At 40.3% G+C, this 18,595-nt stretch overlaps 2 protein-coding genes across 14 annotated transcripts in view; one reads left to right on the top strand and one right to left on the bottom strand.

The window, feature by feature from the left end:
• Positions 1–3,881: 3,881 nt before the first annotated feature.
• CCNE2 (cyclin E2) lies at positions 3,882–18,391 on the top strand. Of its 11 annotated transcripts, none has more exons than XM_023648709.2 (12): positions 3,882–4,202; positions 5,406–5,445; positions 5,536–5,632; positions 5,708–5,761; positions 6,704–6,855; positions 7,805–7,940; positions 10,218–10,364; positions 11,767–11,862; positions 13,362–13,496; positions 15,773–15,884; positions 16,400–16,557; positions 16,968–17,550. In XM_023648709.2, the coding sequence occupies exons 2-12, from the start codon at positions 5,432–5,434 to the stop codon at positions 17,079–17,081; spliced, it is 1,215 nt and encodes a 404-aa protein (XP_023504477.1). In that variant the 5' UTR covers positions 3,882–4,202; positions 5,406–5,431; the 3' UTR covers positions 17,082–17,550. The 11 variants fall into 11 exon arrangements, with proteins under 11 accessions (XP_023504477.1, XP_070078455.1, XP_023504479.1 ...); XM_023648711.2 differs by having other exon boundaries at positions 4,158–4,202; positions 5,539–5,632; XM_023648710.2 differs by lacking the exon at positions 3,882–4,202 and adding an exon at positions 4,364–4,447 and having other exon boundaries at positions 5,539–5,632.
• INTS8 (integrator complex subunit 8) overlaps positions 18,380–18,595 on the bottom strand; it is a 66,361-nt gene continuing 66,145 nt past the window's right edge. For all 3 annotated transcript variants that reach the window (XM_023648705.2, XM_023648707.2, XM_070222352.1), the window contains exon 27: positions 18,380–18,563. In XM_023648705.2, the coding sequence (XP_023504473.2) occupies positions 18,447–18,563 (117 nt within the window). In that variant the 3' untranslated portion in view covers positions 18,380–18,446. The remainder of the gene's footprint in view (positions 18,564–18,595) is intronic.

The raw sequence follows: 18,595 nt of genomic DNA, 5'->3' as shown, positions 1-18,595 counted from the left end.
ATGAATAAATGGAGAAGAGACAAATCTCCCATGCAGAAGAATTACAAATAAATTATACAGCTATTTCACCCTAAAGGAGGTGGAGCCTAACTCTCCACTCCTTAGGTGCTGGCTGCACATGGTGACTTCCTTCCAGAGTATAGTATGGAAAGGTGGGGGGGAGTAACTTTACAATGGAGAAGCCTGACAAACAATACCTTAGCCAACGGCAAACATCAAGTCATAAAGCACGATGACAGTATGTATCCCTGATACGATGTGATGAAAATGGCGCTTCATCTCTATGATCTTCATACTCCAAACCCCAAACCCGAGTCTAACCATCAAACAAACATCAGACAAATTCCAATAGAAAGACAGTCTACAAACTGCTTAACCAGCAATTTGCAAAACTATCAAGGACATTAAAAACCAGCAAAGTCTGAGAAACTGTCACAGCCAAGAGGAACCTTAAGGAGATGTGATTTCTAAATGTGATGTTTGGATCTTGCAGCAATAAACACATTAGGGTAAAAGTAAGGAAATCTGAATAAAGTGTGAACTTTAGTTAATCCATCAACATAGGTTCATATGGTAACAAATGTATCACACTAATATGTCAATAAACAGGGATGAGGTGGTGGTGGAGGGTGGAGGAGTATATGAAAGCTCTCTTCTACCTGCTCAGTTTTTCTGTAAACCTAGAACTTTTCTATAAAATAGTCTATTAATACAAAAAAGGCCTAATATTCATTGGGAATAATTCTACCACCCACCACTCTAACCTAGAGAATTAAAGTTCTATGATGGGATATCCAATACATAATTCAATTCAATATTTGCCCAGATCCTACTATGTATGCCTTTGAACTGCTGGGTACTGGCAATAAAAAGATAAAACAAGGTCCAAAGCCTGGTTGGAGACAAAAGACATTTTACTTTATTTATTTTTTTGAGGAAGATTAGCCCTGAACTAACATCTGCTGCCAATCCTCCTCTTTTTGCTGAGGAAGACTGGCCCTGAGCTAACATCCGTGCCCATCTTCCTCCACTTTATATGCGGGATGCCTACCACAGCATGGCTTGCCAAGCGGTGCCACATTCGCACCAGGGATCGGGACCTGCAAACCCGGAGCCGGAAGTGGAACCTGCATAAACACTGCGCCACCGGCCAGCCCCCTAAAAGACATTTTACTAGGTAATTATCATCCTGTGAGGTAGCATAACTGTAGAGCACAGAGAAAAGAGTCCGGGAAGGCTTCACAGAGGCAGTATGGCAAAGAAAAGGCACAGAAGCAAGAAATAAGCGGGTTCAGCCTGATTTTTTTAAACCTGTGCCTCTAAGAATCTTCCTGCTTTCTTTTTCTTTTCTGAAAATGAAAGCACTGTAGAGGCCAATAGTTTATTTACCATGGTGTTTCAACTTTGCATGTACAACGTGGAAAATATACTTTAGAAAATGCCAAAATTCCTAAAATTATTACACATATAAAGGAATTTTATACATTTGAAAGTAGGTGAATTATGAAACAAAGATAATGTATTGAAAGATGACGTCTAAAGTAGGTACCTAAAAGGACGACTACATGCACAAAATTCTGGGAAACAGCAATTTTATAATTCAGGTTTCTGTTTTATTCAGGATCCTTAAAACTACTTCTTAATTTCTATGGTTATAAACCAGTAAGAGGGGTGGACAGGAGAGTGAAGAGCTAGCACTAAGCATCTGCTCTGTGACAGGTACATATGCAAGAGAGGGTCTCTATATACTTTATCAGATTTAATCTTTAAAATAACACTTAAGGGGCCGGCCCCATTGCCAAGTGGTTAGGTTGGCGGGCTCCGCTTGGGGTGGGGGCGAGGGCCAGGGTTTCGCTGGTTCAGATCCTGGGCGCCGACATGGCACCGCTCATCAAGCCTTGCAGAGGGGGCGTCGCACATGCCACAACTAGAGGGAGCCACAACTAAAAATACACAACTGTGTACCAGGGGGCTTTGGGGAGAAAAAGGAAAAATTAAAAAAAATCTTTACCCCTTAAAATGAGCATCTTACATCTTTTCTAGAGGAAACCCACGCTCCGAGGTATTCGGGAACTTGCAACAGAGCAGGACTGGAACCTCGGTCCATCTAAGAGGTAAACTCACATTCTTTTTTTTCATTTTAAAGATTTTATTTTTCCTTTTTCTCCCAAAGCCCCTCCCCTGTACATAGTTGTGTATTTTTGGATGTGGGTCCTTCTAGTTGTGACATGTGGGATGCCGCCTCAGCATGGCTTGACAATTGGTGCTATGTCCACGGCCAGGATTTGAACTGGCGAAACCCTGGGCCACCAAGCACAGCACGGGAACTTAACCACTCGGCCACGGGGCGGCCCCAAACCCATATTCTTTTTAGTCCCATTTGACCACCGAACAGGTACTTGTAATATGGCAGAATTCATCCTGTTCGTTTCCACACAAAGCAGACTTGGGATTGTTTTTAATTTTTCCTTTACTATGATTGCATTCATTCACTTCATAGTCAAGGGCATGGGGAACACATTGACTAAAGTTCATTCCTATAATTACAATGTCTCATTTACAAGTAATTTACTAGTCAGTCCAGTGCTATCCTACAAAAGTTAACAGACATCCCTGGTTTTCAGTATATTTTGATTATCAAATTCACTCATTTAGGCCACCAGTTTTGAAAACAATTACTTTGTCGGTGTCACGATACCTTTCTAAGAATCGAAAGAGAAACTGTGAAAAAGGACTTTGCCGGCCCGAAAACCCCGAGAAGCACTCATTTCTAGGCTCTGAGGCCGGGACGGGCGGAGCAGCACAAAAGGCGCGGAGCGGCGACCCGAGTTCGGTCCCGGGCACCGCCGCCGCCGCCGCCACCAACCGCCTGGTGCATCTTGGGAAGGGCTCCCGCCTGGGCCGCGACGCGCGGCCACCCCGGCGGCTCCGTCCCCCCGGACCTCTCCCAGGGCTCACTCAGGGCCAGGGCAGGGGGACGAGCAAGGCCGGTCCGCGTCCGGCCCGAGCGCCGCGGGTTCCAGGAAGCCTCCGCACGGCTCCTCCACCTCGGGGGTCTTTGTTCCTGGAGGCGTCCCCCGCCCCACTGCTCCCGCTGGAAAACCTGTTTTGCAGAGTATCATCGGCATGTCCTACTTGGAGATGTCCGGTCTTGAGGCGCGCTCGGGTGGGGCGTTAATAGAAACAGTGAGGGTACCCCTAAGTTTAGATATGGGAGGAAAGAGAAGGAAATGCATCGGACGCGCCTCCTCCCATTATAGCTCGGAGGCGGGCGGCTCCCTCCCGCGCGGGCAGCTCGCGCGGGCTCCGCAGGGCGCGCTAGCGGCGGGGCGGGGTGGGCGGGCCCGGGCCGCACGTGGTGGGACTGTTCTTCCCGCTGGGCCAGGCCCCCGCAGAGCCGCCGCTCTGGTGGAGAAGGGGGAAGGCCACCCTCGGCCCTGCTCTGGAGAGGTGTTTGACCCTTGGAGGCCCCGGAATTGGAGACTGGGAGGAGAGGAAGGGAGGGTGCGGCAGGGCGTGAGCGTTTCCTGCGCGACGACTACAGGGTGGGAAGCCGCCAGGCAGGGGCAGGGAGGCGGGCTGCAGAGTGAGCCACCCACCACGAGGGTAGCCGGGTCAGCGGAGCAAGGAGCGGGAAAACGGGGTTGATACATACCTCGGCCGGCGGGCTGGAGCAAAGTGCAAGATAGGCATCCTGGAGCATGGCTGCCCTGGTGTGCCACAGCCGTCCCTGGTGGTCCCAGGGGCCCGACGGGTGGCGCGCGGGGACACACGTGGCCGGACGCTCGCCGGGCTGTGTTTACATTCTGCAGCCGCTCCACGTTGTGCTGCAGTCCTCGCCTCCCATTGGCCAGCTCGCCAGCCGAAGCTGCGCTCCTCCCGCAGGGGCGGGCCCTTTTGGTCCCCTCGTCTCTTAGGAAAGAACTGGGTTCCTTCAGGCCTTGGCGGGACAGCCAGGGTGCGCCGCAGGATGTCCACTTCCTGGCCACTCTTTGCTCCCCCGAGCCGCCACCACTTGGCCGTACGCCGTGTCTGAGCCGCGGCCTGACACCCCCGCGATCCGGGACTTGAGGGCGGGAGGGGACAGGAACGTACTGGCGGGAGATGCGGGAGCCGGGCGGCGGGGAGCCGGGACGCGGAGGAGGAGCCTCTAAGACTGCCTCCCGCCGCCGGGCCGCGCAGGCAGGTGAAGCGGAGCGCAGGTGAACGCGGACTGAGGGCCTGGGCGAGTGGGTGCTGCAGCCCCTTGGGGGTGGGCCGGAGCCGACTGAGGGCAGGGCGCGGGACGCGGGCCCGGGGGGCGGGCGCCGGCGGGCGCGCGGGGGAGGGGAGCGCGCTGTCCGGAGGTGTCAGGCTGAGGCGCATGCGTGCGGGGCGGGCCTGGCCCGGCCTATATATTGGGTTGGCGCCGGCGCCAGCTGAGCGCCGAGCGGTAGCAGGTCTGGCGGTGAGGAGGTGCTGGGTGCAGGGCGGGATGCGGGAGGAAAGAAAGCCCCCTGGGCCGATGATCCCGCGGGCGGGAGCCTCGGGGAGGAAAAATGGGAAGGCTGAGAACGAGGCGGTCGGGGTATGGGTCCCCGCGCTCCGCTTCTGTCAGGACTCTTGGCAGGGGGCTGGGGAAGCGGTGGGGGATGGAGGGATGCCCCGAAGTGGAAGGCCACGGAAAAGCCCCTCATTCTAGGGGCTTCTCTCTTCCACTTCCATTTGGGGGCTATCTCTCGGGAAAGAGCATGGGGGTCTGGGTCCCCTTCAGGGGGAGAGAAGTTCCCCGACCAGCCCAGTTTTCCCCCTTTTTAACTCCCTTTCCTTCACTCCCACCCCTCGATCTGGGGTCTGGGTCCCGGTGCCCCTTCAAGCGACAGGCAGGGCCCTGTGGGGCCGGGAAGGAGGGAAAGGAGACTGAAGGACGTGACACAAGTTCCCTCCGCCCTCTGCTTCCCCGCCACCGCCGCTCTCCAAATTGGCGCGGAACCGGCTTCTCCACAGCCTTTCGCCTCCACAACCCCCTCTCCCCGCGGCTCGTCCCGGATGGGAGAGGGGAATTGGGGGCACTGCCCAAACCCCATTCGGGGTGTGCGGGGGCAGGATGGAGGACGCAAAAAAAAAAAAAAAACCCTTTGGGGGAGATCTGTCTCCCTGAGTGTTCTGGGTGCTTAAGGTGCTTTGTAAATTTTTGAAGACACTTGCACCCCGGCTGTATATTGGCTGTACATTCAGTTGGGGAAATGCAGGCACGTGTCCAAAATTAATACCATGAGATAACTAAACCAGTGAAGACAGCACGGTAAACTGGCTCAGGCCATCTCCTGAGGGACTTGGCTGTAACCTCTGAATCAGCGTCTAACTGGCACTTGGAGAATACAGATGACAATGTATTTGACTCGGGTTTTTCCTCTCCCCTCTAGAGGTTTCATACACCTGAAAGAAGAGAATGTCAAGACGCAGGTAATGTTGTCTTGGAGATATGTTTCAAAGTTAGCTGCTGCGTTCGAAACTCGTGACTTATTAAACTTCCTTTTAAAAAATTTATTATAGTAGCCGTTTACAAGCGAAACAGCAGCCCCAGCCCAACCAGACGGATTCCCCGCAAGAAGCCCAGATAATTCAGGCCAAGAAGAGAAAAACAGCCCAGGTGAGTTAAGGGAAGAGGAGAGAGGAAATTCCGTGCTGGGGCCTTAGTTTAACAGTGGTCTTTTCTATTTTCCAGGATGTCAAAAAAAGGAAAGAGGAGGTCACCAAGAAACACCAGTATGAGATTAGGGTAATGCATAACCGGCTCAGTGGATTTGAGGGGAACAAATGCAGGACGAATAAGAATAGGATTGTGCTATTGCTTTGCAATAGAAAGATTTCTCTGACACTTAATGCCCCTAGAGGTCAGCAGGCAGGCGCTTATCATACTTTAGGTGGCTTGTATGTGCCTGAATCCTACTACAGCTGCGGAGTAAGTTTGCCTTGAAGCAGCTGGTTCCTCTTTGTAAAGCCCTCCCTCTTGGAGCTGCCTGGCGCACCAAGGCCCGCCTAATCTGTCCAGTGTACTGCTCTTTGTTCCCTCTCTGACTACAGTGCAGGGTCCTAATAGCCGCTCCTTGGGGAATAAATAGGATCTTGATTCACTGACAGACTGGCACCCAGCCCTCTGCTACCTATTCTTTCCTATGTGTTATACAGAAAACATTTTGGTTCTCTTTGAAAGCAGCATTGATTGGGGAAAGGGTCCTTTAAGTATTTAAGTAATTGATTACACTTGATTCCATTTTTAAGGTTTTACCTTCAAGTATTCTAAAGTATCAGAGCAGACTTAACTGGAAAAAAACCTTTTTATAAAACAAGGTGCCCTTGCTACTGCTGCTAAATACAGACGGAGAATTTCAATTTTATAATCTTGAAAGTGATTAGTATTTGACTAAAGATGCATTTTGTCATTCCCCCCTCCTCCAATACTTAATATCTTGTATTTTCAGAATTTTTTTGTCTAAAACATCTTGTTACTCTTTATCAAGACTGATATGAGCTATACAGCTTATTTATAAAATATGAATGTCAAATTAACTAGATTGTCAGCAATGTTAGCTAACAATGGTGTTTGGGGAAAACTGTAGACTGTTTAGAAATATTAGCTTCCATTTATGAAAGATCCAAGACAAAAGCTGGTTTCCTATTGCATGAATAGGCAGTCGTCTTTTCTTCTTTTTCATGACAGAATTGCTGGCCACCTGTATTATCTGGGGGTATCAGTCCTTGCATTATCATTGAAACACCCCACAAGGAAATAGGAACAAGTGACTTCTCCAGATTTACAAATTACAGATTTAAAAATCTTTTTATTAATCCTTCACCTTTGCCTGACTTAAGGTAAGAAAAACTCCAGTAATTTAACATGAAAGATTAAAATTGTACTAATATATGCTGCTACTTTGAGTTATTTTTGCCTTCATAGGAAAACTTGTAAAAAAAATTGCTCTTTACTAATATTCAAGCATATATTTTATCTCAGAGTAGTGCTATCTGCAAATGATATGGGTATTTAAAACATTGGTTCTATAAAGTTATTTTCGTTTGCTTGCTGAGTATAGTAAGCCTTATCAGAAGAACTGAATCAGCTTTTTGATGGAGTTTAAATAATTTATCTAAATTGCTAAGGTGGAAGCATTTTAACATGTACAGCATTTTCATTTGACATGTCAACCCTGTTTCTTACCAAGCTTAATAATGTCTATATGTAATTTTTTTTTTAGTAAATGCATATGACTAAGAAGTACAGCTTATACAAAACGTAGTAATTTTTATTTGGCTTTAATAAGCAAATTAATGGGCTCGGACATTTAAACTCAGCAACCCTCCCCTTCACCATACTCTGTCCCACCTTACCCCCACTGTAGGTGATTCTACTATTGATGATCTATTTGGAGATGATGGAGACTTGTCTATACTGGGATCATATGCTTTAAATACTTGCCTCTTTAGCATTGCTCTTGAGAAAACATGGTTATCTTAAACAGGAACCTTTATAAATGATAAATAAATGGGGACTAGAAAGCACTCTTGAAATCTATCAATTTAGATTATCATAGTCTAAGTTCTTGCTGTATAATTTCAGGCTTCTCCTTTTTCATGCTAAAGAAATGGTTTCTAAAAATTAAGGTAATTTTTTCCTACGTTACTTTAAGAGCTTCTCCTTCCAACTTCTAATTCAAAGTTAGATTTCAGTGTCTGGAAGCTGAGTTTATTCTATGTAAAACAGATAGTTTGTGTATTATGTAGATCACACAATTGAATTACTCCTTTATTCCCCTTTTCATAGCTGGGGATGTTCAACGGATGTTTGGCTAAACATGTTAAAAAAAGAGACCAGATACGTTCATGATAAACATTTTGAAGTTCTGCATTCCGACCTGGAGCCCCAGATGAGGTCAATACTTCTAGACTGGCTTTTAGAGGTATGTTCCACTAACACACATTTCCTTTGTATGATGGAAAAATACTTAGATGTAAATGTACTTTCCACGTGTCCTCAGGGAATATTATATATTGCCAGCAGTCATCTTTTGGGGGGTATTTAGTGTAGTTGATGGTACCAAAATGAAAAATGATCTAAGAATAAAATCATGAGGACACAGCCACTACATTTCATACAACCCAAACCCAAGTCAGAGTTCCTGCTATCTGTGGATACTGCTGAGTTCCAGGCACTGTTCTAGGTGCTGAGGATACTCAAGATGAACAGGATATACAGTTGATGAGGTTCTGAATTCTGCTATGGAAAGTGAAGAACCAACACTAGGTTTCAGTGCCCTCAGAAGTCCTTTTCACCATCACCAAAATCAAACTATGATTTGGAATCCCGATTTCTATGTCCTAAACAGTAAGGAGGCTTTGACTGTCCAGAAGCCCTAAGCCCTCTAGGCTCCATGTAGCTTCCCTTTATCATATACCTCTATTCCTTTCAGAAATACACTGTACCATTAATCTAAAGCAATAATAGTGATCCTGAAGTCCCTAAAGTTCTGTGCTAGAATTTTCTGTTTAGGCGCATTCCCTTTCTTTGCATAATCTAAATGCGTCTCTAAAATTATTATCGAGGAAATTACTTGTGTCGATGACAAAGTGATTTTCTTCCAACCCTTGGATATTTGCTCTCTAGTTTCCCTGTCTTTAAGACAGAGATGATGCATTCTAAGAGAGAGACTCGACTCTAGGCTTTTTGGTGCAGTAACACAGCAGAGTAGATCTCAAGCTATCAGAATTTTTTTTTTTTCTTTTAAAGATTTTCTTTTTTTTTCCTTTTTCTTCCAAAGCCCCCCGGTACACAGTCGTGTATTTTTAGTTGTGGGTCCTTCCAGTTGTGGCATGCGGGACGCCGCCTCAGCATGGCCTGATGAGCAGCACCATGTCCGCGCCCAGGATTCGAACTGGCAAAACCCTGGGCCCCAGAAGCAGAGTGCGCGAACTTAACCACTCGGCCACAGGGCCGGCCCCTCAGAAATTTTTAAGGCTACAAAACATTTTCCTTTTGAGTCAGGTCATCTTATTCCTTATTCTGACTAGAAAGGAAAATTATTTTTCAATTATGTGGGTACAAGAAGCTACTTGGGTTTTGACTTTTTCTGAGTGTCTAGTGATCTGGGAAGCAACTTAAGCATGATTATGTTAGTTTTAGTTTTTTTTTCCTTTTTATGTTATACTGATTTTTATCCAGTGGTTGTCTATCAAATTTATTCCTATTTTCCCTTAAATATGATTGTAGATGCAAAATCGTATCGAATATAATATAAAAGCAAATCCAGTAGAGCATTAAACTCTACTTTGTCATAGTGTATTCTTTCAGTCTAGGAATGCAAAGATAGTTCAACATTTGAAAATCTATTTATTATTTTAATACTTTAAAGGATGAAAATCATAAAGTCTCAATAGATGTGAAAGACATTTTTTGAAATTCAGTATCCATTCCTGACTTTAAAATATGTAGTAAACTTAGGAATAGGAGATTTACTTAACACATTGTTTATTAGAAACTCATCTATCTATCCCTGTGTTTCCTCAACTTTAAAATGGAAATAACGGTCTCTACATCATGGAGTTATTTTGAGAATTAAAACCTTTTCCTATAGTAAGTGTGGAAATGACAGATACTATTTATTATTAATAATGCCAGTGAAACATTTGGGGAATTCCTATCACAGTCAGAAACAAGGGATAAGATAAAGATTTTGTCTGTCACCAATGTTATTCATTCAGTTTTCTTCTGTAATTTTTAGCCAATACAGTAAAACATGAAAAATAAATGAGATAAAAATACTGAAAGGAATACAGTTGTCATTTTGTAGTTAAATGTCTACCTAGAACAATGAAGAGAATCAATCAGCTGGAACTTTGTATTAGGATTAATAAGAATATAAACTAACCATGAAAATTTGCCCATTTATCAGCAATAAATAATTAGGTAATAGAAAAAAGTTCTCAATCATAGTCAGCAAGAGTGTAAATTTATCTTGGAATAAATACATTAAGTCCATGTGAAAAAACTATACAACTAATAAAAGTAAATGAGGACAGTAATAGATTGTTTATCAGTACATGTTAATCCCCCCCCCCCGATCTTAGCTTTGGTATCCTAAAAAGCAAAGTTGGGCTTCAAATATTCTAAAGTCTAAGAGATAACTTTATAATTTGGAGAAATTTATGGAATAATAGTTAAATATTGGATTCTTCTCTAGGTATGTGAAGTATACACACTTCATAGGGAAACGTTTTATCTTGCACAAGACTTTTTTGATAGATTTATGTTGACACAAAAGGATATAAATAAAAACATGCTTCAACTCATTGGAATTACCTCATTATTCATTGCCTCCAAACTTGAGGTAAGTTCTCAAAGTTTATCCATAGATACATTTACCCTACATCAACATATTAATCCCAGAGAATACTACTACTTTTGATATTAACTCCTTAGGAAAGATGAGTGGGTTTTTCCAATTCATTTTCTGAACATTATGATTTAAATGGAAGGATAAATATCATAGTTCCCTTCGTAGTATCTAAGTCTCTAGTTTAGATTCTGGAATTCATTTCTAGATGGAATGTTCCATGGCTCATTCTGCCAAACAAAATATACCAATGCTGTTTCTATATACATAATTATGGTACTTGGATTCAATAGAATGGTCTTTGAAAACTAATCAATCAAATCAAATGAAATAAATACTATGTTGGATTAGAATAATGGTCTAATATCCAGACTAATATTTCTGTGTCTGATGGAGGTGGCAGGATAGAAGGCAACTTTTTTCTGGAGATTCTTCTTCACACAATCTCAACCTACTTTTCTTAAACAATATATTATGGATATCATTAATACCCTCATCTTAAATTTTTGAAGCCTGTATTGTTTTGAAGGTAGGAGGAGGACTGTGAATCATGCATTAATTTCCTTAAGCGTATTTTTCTTTCTTCCAGATTTGTTATTTGAACTTCACAGGCTATCCCCAAATTCTGCCAAATTTGGTGACTAAGTTTGTTTTCAGTCTGTCCTTACCTGAAATCATACCGTGTTTCAGGTATCTTTCTAGACTGAAATCTTGATCTTCTAGTCTGTTCTCATCTGTGCAGGCCTCTCTTCTACTCCTTTGATCATTCTAGTTGTTCTTCTCTAGACTCTTCAGACAGACCTGTCGTCAGCCACACTGCACAAAGTACTTTTTGATTAACTATAATTTTATACTCGGGTAAAGAAAATGTCTTTGGTTTCTAGACCTTATTTGTTGACTGTCTTGCTTTGGTCTGACCAATATACTAGGCAATCTTAAAACAAGTTTGGCTTTTTGTTTTTTAACTGAAATGACTCCTTAAAATACTCTAGTTGTTTATTAACCAAAATTCAAGATCAATTCTATGAAAATAAGTCTCAATCAATATAGTTAGCTAATTTAGATACCTAGATATGAAAAATATCTTTAAACATAAGGTTCCTTTGGCTATCATAGAATTATTTTACTAACATTTATATAGCCATGTGCTACAAAACGACGTTTTGGTCAACAACGGACTACATATACAACGGTGGTGCCGTAAGATTATCACCAGGTTTGTGTAAGTACTCTATGACATCCACACAATGATGAAATCACCTAAAAATGCATCCCTCAGAACATGTCCTCGTTGTGAAGCTGTTCTTAAAAATGTAGCCTGTATGTAGTTTGTCTATAATTTTTTCATCTCAGTCTCAGCTGTGCTTAATATTAATTTAAAAAATCCATTTTAAAGGAAATCTATGCTCCTAAGCTCCAAGAGTTTGCTTATGTCACTGATGGTGCTTGCAGTGAAGAGGATATCTTAAGGATGGAACTCATTATATTAAAGGTAATAATAGTTATATCTTTATTATTTCTAGTTGCAATTTAGTAACTTAGTAGTTATTACTGACTCTCATAGACTACAATGTAAGTAGTCAAAACTGAGGTTTTAGTATTAGGATCCAGTTCTAAGAGGTTAATGCATCAAAATATTAACAATGGTATGGATGGGAGGGGAATTTACTTGTAGACTATTTTTCTGTATCTTTCAAGTTTCCTATATTGAGAATATATTACTTTCTTAAAACTGATTAAGGACACTTTCAAAATATATAGGTAGTTAGCATAGGATGTGTATATAAATGAATTCCAAGAATGATTCTCAAATCTTAGTTCTGATTTTCTCCTTCTTCCAACAGATAGGGAATGATTTCACTGCCTTTTTTATTCTTTCTATATGCAAAGAAAAGGGCTATTAATAGAAGGCTATTAATCAGGCCTTGAATGAGAAATTAAAGGGTGAATGTTAGCTACTAGAAAGTATGTTACTAAATTTGGACATCATAGGTTTACAAGAAAACACCAACAATATAACTTTCATTTACAAATTATCTGTAAACTATACATTATGAATTAAATTATGTTTTCAAACTATAAACATTCAGATTGATAGCTCTGCTGGAATGGGATCTTGCTGGCATGTTGATATTGTTCTAATAACAAAGTTATCCAGATTCAAACTGGAAGTGTAGTATAAGGAGGATGTAAAGAGAAGATGGAATTGTCTAGGCAGTCCTACAGGCATTAAGACTCTGCTCTCTCATTGTTTTAGACTTCTTATAAATGGTAAACTCCCAGGGCTTCATGGAGGGAAAGATATATAAATTAGGATATGTCTTTTTGGTGGGGGGGGGGGGGGGCGGTGAGGAAGATTCGCCTTGAGCTAACATCTGTGCCCATCTTCCTCTATTTTTTTTATGTGGGATGCCTCCACAGCATGGCTGATGAGTGGAACAGGTCTGTGCCCAGGATCCCAACCCACACCACAGAAACAGAGTGTGCAGAACTTTAACCACTTGGCCCTGGGGCTGGCCCCAGATTTGTGTTTTTTTAACTTTCACATTTTGACCAGAAGCCAGTGGAGATTACGTAAAGAAAAATTATAGAATCATCTCTTGGAAGATCTGAATGGAATTAGCTGTGGAGTCATTGAATACAATTAAAAGGGCAGTTTCAATAAAGTAGAGAACAGATTTGGAAGACCATGGGCTACAAGAAATTAGAACAGTAGGAATGAATAACAGGCTCAATGAACTTTGTAAATAAAAACAACTAGAGAACAATAAAGGGGTCTATATCAGTAATAGACTGTAAAACACAAGCAGCTTTAGATTGTATCTAGAAATATTTTTAATAAAAATAAAAGGGGTCAGAATAATAAAACTCCTAGGAAGAAATAAGCCTATAGCAGAGAAAGTTTCTTAAATCACTATTTAAGAAAGTACCTATATAATGTGGTGTATATATACTTACATTTATTAACAGGCATTTTAATTTAATCAACAGGCTTTAAAATGGGAACTTTGTCCTGTAACAATCATCTCCTGGCTAAATCTCTTCCTCCAAGTCGATGCTCTTAAAGATGCTCCTAAAGTTCTTCTACCTCAGTATTCTCAGGAAAAGTTCATTCAAATAGCTCAGGTTTGACATTTTTATTGAATATATGCTAATGTTAACAACAGGTTTTGTTTAGTGTATTTATAATCTTAAATAGGCTATATGACAGCATATTGAATTAAATTCACTCAATTGACTAGAACAAAACTTCCAATGCATAAAATTCTATCCCTAATATTTATGTTGCTTAATAATTCTAGAAAAGTTTTTAAACTTTGAGTTTAACTATGAGTACTTTTCAGCTTTAGGAGTCCAAAATAGAAATACCTCTTTTTGATATAAAATGGGAAAGGTATTTTTCAGCCAGTTGTCTTTAGGCTTCACAATGGTATGATTATCTTACTCTTAAATTTGAATACACAAGGTAGCTATTTTACATGTTAGAATTAAAATCACCTTATTTAGTTATAACATTTCTTAAAAAGTTCAAGTGAAACTTCCCTATGCCAGCTTATAACAAATATTCTAACAAAGTAGCTAATTAAAAGATGAGGGTACCAGTCTTTCCTGCCTACTTCTTACAAGAAATATCTTAAGGCTGCTGTAACTGTCATATATAAGTGAAGAAAATCTACATTTTTACTCTATGTAGGATGTGAAAATCTTACATATGGAATTGAAGGAATTGAGGTACTTTGAAGTAGGTTTTAAGTAACCTAAGTTGAAATTTAACTTGTGTTTTAAATCTAGTAAACATATTATGAACCCTAAAACTAGATAACCAGTAAATATACTGGACTCGGTTCATTTTGTAAAACTTCCTAATGAAGGCTTAATAATTTTTTCGTCAGAATTCCCAGCATCACAGTTTATCATAAGTAGCTATATCCTTTTGATAGAGAGGGCAGAACTTTCATAAGCTGATAAACAATAAAGAAACAGTTTCTAGGGGTATATAATAGTAATTCATTTCCAACTCTTCTACTCATGTTTACCTTCGGGACCAATGGGGGCAAACATAAATTGTTTTATTCCACTAGACAGGTATCACCTCAGGCCTCTGAAATCTAGCCCTTTTACACCATTCCACTGCTCCTTGTTCAGCTCTTTTACTGCCTGGATTATACTGCCTTTTAACTAATCTCGGTATTTAGAAGCAAGTTCCCTTCTTGTGTATCTGCTTCACCACTGTCTGAGGGAATCATTCTTTTTTTTCTTTTTTTTTTAGATTGGCAACAGTGGTTAGCTCAGGTGCCAATCTTCTTATTTATTTTTTCTTCTTCTCCCCAAAGCCCCCCAGTACATAGTTGTATATTCTAGTTGTGAGTGCCTCTGGTTGTGCTATGTGGGATTCCACCTCAGCACCGCCTGATAGCAGTGCCATGTCAGCGCCCAGGATCCGAACTGGCAAAACCCTGGGCCGCCAAAGCGGAGCGCACGAACTTAACCAGTCGGCCATGGCACCAGCCCCCGATCATTCTCAAAATCTAACTTTCATGATTTAAAATCTTCCAGTAATTTCATGGGGCCGGCCCGGTGGCACAGTGGTTAAGTGTGCACGTTCCACTTCTCGGCGGCCCCGGGTTCAGCGTTTCGGATCCCGGGTGTGGACATGGCACCACTTGGCAAAAAGCCATGCTGTGGTAGGCATCTCACATATAAAGTAGAGGAAGATGGGCATGGATGTTAGCTCAGGGCCCGTCTTCCTCAGCAAAAAGAGGATTGGCAGTAGTAAGCTCAGGGCTAATCTTCCTAATAAAAAAATAAATAAAAAATAAATAAATAAAATCTTCCAGTAATTTCAATAAAGTTGTGACTTCTTAAAGATCCTTTATGATCTAATCTAGGCCATCCCTCTCCAGCTACCCTCTTTTCTTTTAAAATAAAGAATGAAGGAAAAGTACTCCATGCTTATTTCTTACTTTTTACTTTAGGTGTTCTGAACTACCTGAGTTCCAAGTGAAAGTGATACTTTCACATTTATCTTTTTAAATGCTGTTTCCTATACCTAGAACATTCTCTACCTCCCAATCTTCCTGGCTGCCTTGTCTTTTAAGATTCATCTAAGCAGCATATGTCTTCCTCATTCTGGATTAGGTGCCCTTCCTACTAGTACACATCATACTGCATCATAACAATCCTTCACTTGTCTGTTCCCTTCCTAACCTACAATCCCCAAACTCGGCTTCCTTCAAGGGTGGTGGCTGATTCATCTTTGGATCCTTGTATAGTTGTAGCAATTCTTGGCATATGGTCCCACATCATAAGTACTCTAAAATGTTAGCTGATATTTAGTAGCAACATTTAGTACTTATCTTTTTCCTCCTAAATACATGTACTTTTGCTTTTTCCATTATTAGCTTTTAGATCTGTGTATTCTAGCCATTGATTCATTAGAGTTCCAGTACAGAATACTGGCTGCTGCTGCCTTGTGCCATTTTACCTCTATCGAAGTGGTTAAGAAAGCCTCAGGTAAGATACTTTGTTATCTTCTTACCTGTTCACAACTTTTAAAGGGACTATTAATTTATGAACTTCAGCAACCTGCTTATGCAGGAATTTAAAATTTTAATAGAAAAAACTTAGTTTAGTGATTACCTTCTCTTCTGTTAGAAGTACTTTCTAATCCTCAATGTATATCCACAAACAAAAGAAATAAGGGAGAATGAAATTTAAATCCATTTGAAGTTAGTCAGCATGATTATAGCTCTGCTTTAAGAGTTCTCTGGGTTTTGACAGTTTCAATTTCATATGTAGAAGGTACTGATTAAGAAGCTTTAAGTCTTTTTCTCCCTCAAAATAGTCACATTATAAACATAGGTTGAGAGTGATAATCTGTTCTGACTTGCTAATCTTGCTGACTTTGGTTTCTTTTTAAATGAATTTTAAAAGAACTATCTTTAAATTTGGAAACAGGAGTAAATACATTAGGCATATGTTAGATAAGTTTCCGATGTAACCTTCACATTTAACTTCTCTCTCTGTAGGTTTGGAATGGGACAACATTTCAGAATGTGTAGACTGGATGGTGCCTTTTGTCAGTGTAGTAAAAAGTACGAGTCCAGTGAAGCTGAAGATTTTTAAGAAGATTTCCATGGAAGACGGACACAATATCCAGACCCATACAAATTATCTGGCTATGTTGGTATGTTTCTTGTGGGTTTTTTTGGTCTTACTGAAACTGATTGATAGTAAAGGTTACTATGGAATAATACTTCAGACAGTTACATAAGATGGTAAGGAGAAAGTAAGTTCTAATGGGCACACTGATTTAAAAATGTAGAAAAGTTAATAAACTCAAAGCAAGATTTGTGAAGTGTCTCAAGATCAATGCCAGAAGTCCAGGTAAGAGTTTTAAAAAATACAATTACAGGCAGTTCAAAGTATTGAACCTCTAGAATATGACTAGTCACAGTTGCAAAGACAATAAAGATACCATTCTATTAGGCCTAAGTAGTCTCAGATTAATACCCAAAAGTCTGGTCTGACTTTGTTTTACTGTATCAATGCTTTATCTTACCTGTTAATCTCTGCATGATTTCTTCACATGTATAGGATGAAGTAAATTATGTAAACACCTTCAGAAAGGGGGGACAGGTGTCACCAGTGTGCAATGGAGGCATTATGACACCACCGAAGAGCACTGAAAAGCCACCAGGAAAACACTAAAGAAGTTAACTAAGCAAACAAGTTGAAAGTGACCAAGTATTGGATAGAATTTCATAGAACTGAACTAAAGTTTTACAGGAAAATAGTGCTATGACTGTCCTAGCCAATTCAGAAGTTTCACTGCCATTCTTTGATTTTAAAAAACCACTTAAAATTGGCACTAAGGAAGAAATCTGTTTAAAAACAGGAGGACTTGTTTACAGAGATGACTTCATTCCCAGGGTGACTGAATAGAAGCCAGCCACGATTTATGCCATGACAATTTTTTTGATCTAGTGTTACTATGTTTATCTTGATAAACTAGGAATTTTATCATTGGAGTTTTGGACTAGATAAATGCTACCTTAAAGGGTACATTAAATGATACAGTACTTTAAATCCTAGTTTTTAGATTCTCAAAATTCACACACTCTTAACTAGTGCAATTTGGTTCTTGAAAATAAAATTTAAACTTGTTTACAAAGTTTTAGTTTTGTATTAAGGTGACTAATTTATCTACAGCTGCTGTAGCAAGCTATTATAAAACTTGAACTTTTACAAATGGTGAACTTTAATCTGTTTTTAAACTAGTTTATTTGCCTTGCCATAATATTTTTAACCATCAAGGCTTTGATGAACATGGTGTTTAAACTGTGCTCTATACAGTGGGAATACCAAAGAAATTACAAACAAGATAAATGCTGTGGCTCCCACCTGGGACTCTGACATATAGTTTGCTTTATAACAACTTTTTTGTACATCACAATTTGGGTGAAAAACTTAAGTACCCTCTCAAACTATTTATATGAGAAAGTCACTTTATTACTCTTAAGATATCCCTAAGGATTTTTTTTTTTAATTTAGTGTGACTAAGGCTTTATTTATGTTTGTAAAACTGTTAAGGTTCTTTTTAAATTCCTACGTTATGAGTTAAGGACAGTGTCAAAGTGATAAAGCTTAACACTTGACCTAAACTTCTAAATTTCTATTTTCTTAAGGCAGAAAAGTATTAAATGTATACTGACTCTTAGAAATCTATTTATAAAAAAAAAAACTTGACAAGAACTTGCTGTATATAGACTAGCTACTTCTACATAAATATTTTAAATTAGCTTTTTAAAAAAAATTTCAGCCTCAAATGTGGATTTAATTAGAAAACAAATTATTCTGTTACTGGACATGTGAATCTGTTCTTCCTTTGAAGAAATTATAAATTTAAGCTATTGTTATGGTGTGAAGGCTTCTGTATAGTTTTTGTTTTTAAACTAATGTTTCAGAATTTTGTCTGAAAAGAAAACACCACTAAATGTGTACATATGTATTATATAAACTTAATCCTGTTTATTTTTAGCCCATTGTTTAAAAGTTAAAAAATTAACTAACTGCTTAAAAGTAAAGTTTTGCCATTGCTTGGAGAAACTTTTTTTTCCTTCTCTGTGCTGCCAGCTGTAACACTTCTTCTGGGTTGCTTGCGTTCAATTCTGTCTGGCCGATAGCTTTGATCTTCCAAAACAAAAAAGTGATGTTATTTAGAG

Source organism: Equus caballus, chromosome 9 (assembly GCF_041296265.1).
Source record: "Equus caballus isolate H_3958 breed thoroughbred chromosome 9, TB-T2T, whole genome shotgun sequence".
Lineage (NCBI taxonomy): Eukaryota > Metazoa > Chordata > Mammalia > Perissodactyla > Equidae > Equus > Equus caballus.
This window is presented reverse-complemented; position numbering and strand designations above follow the sequence as displayed.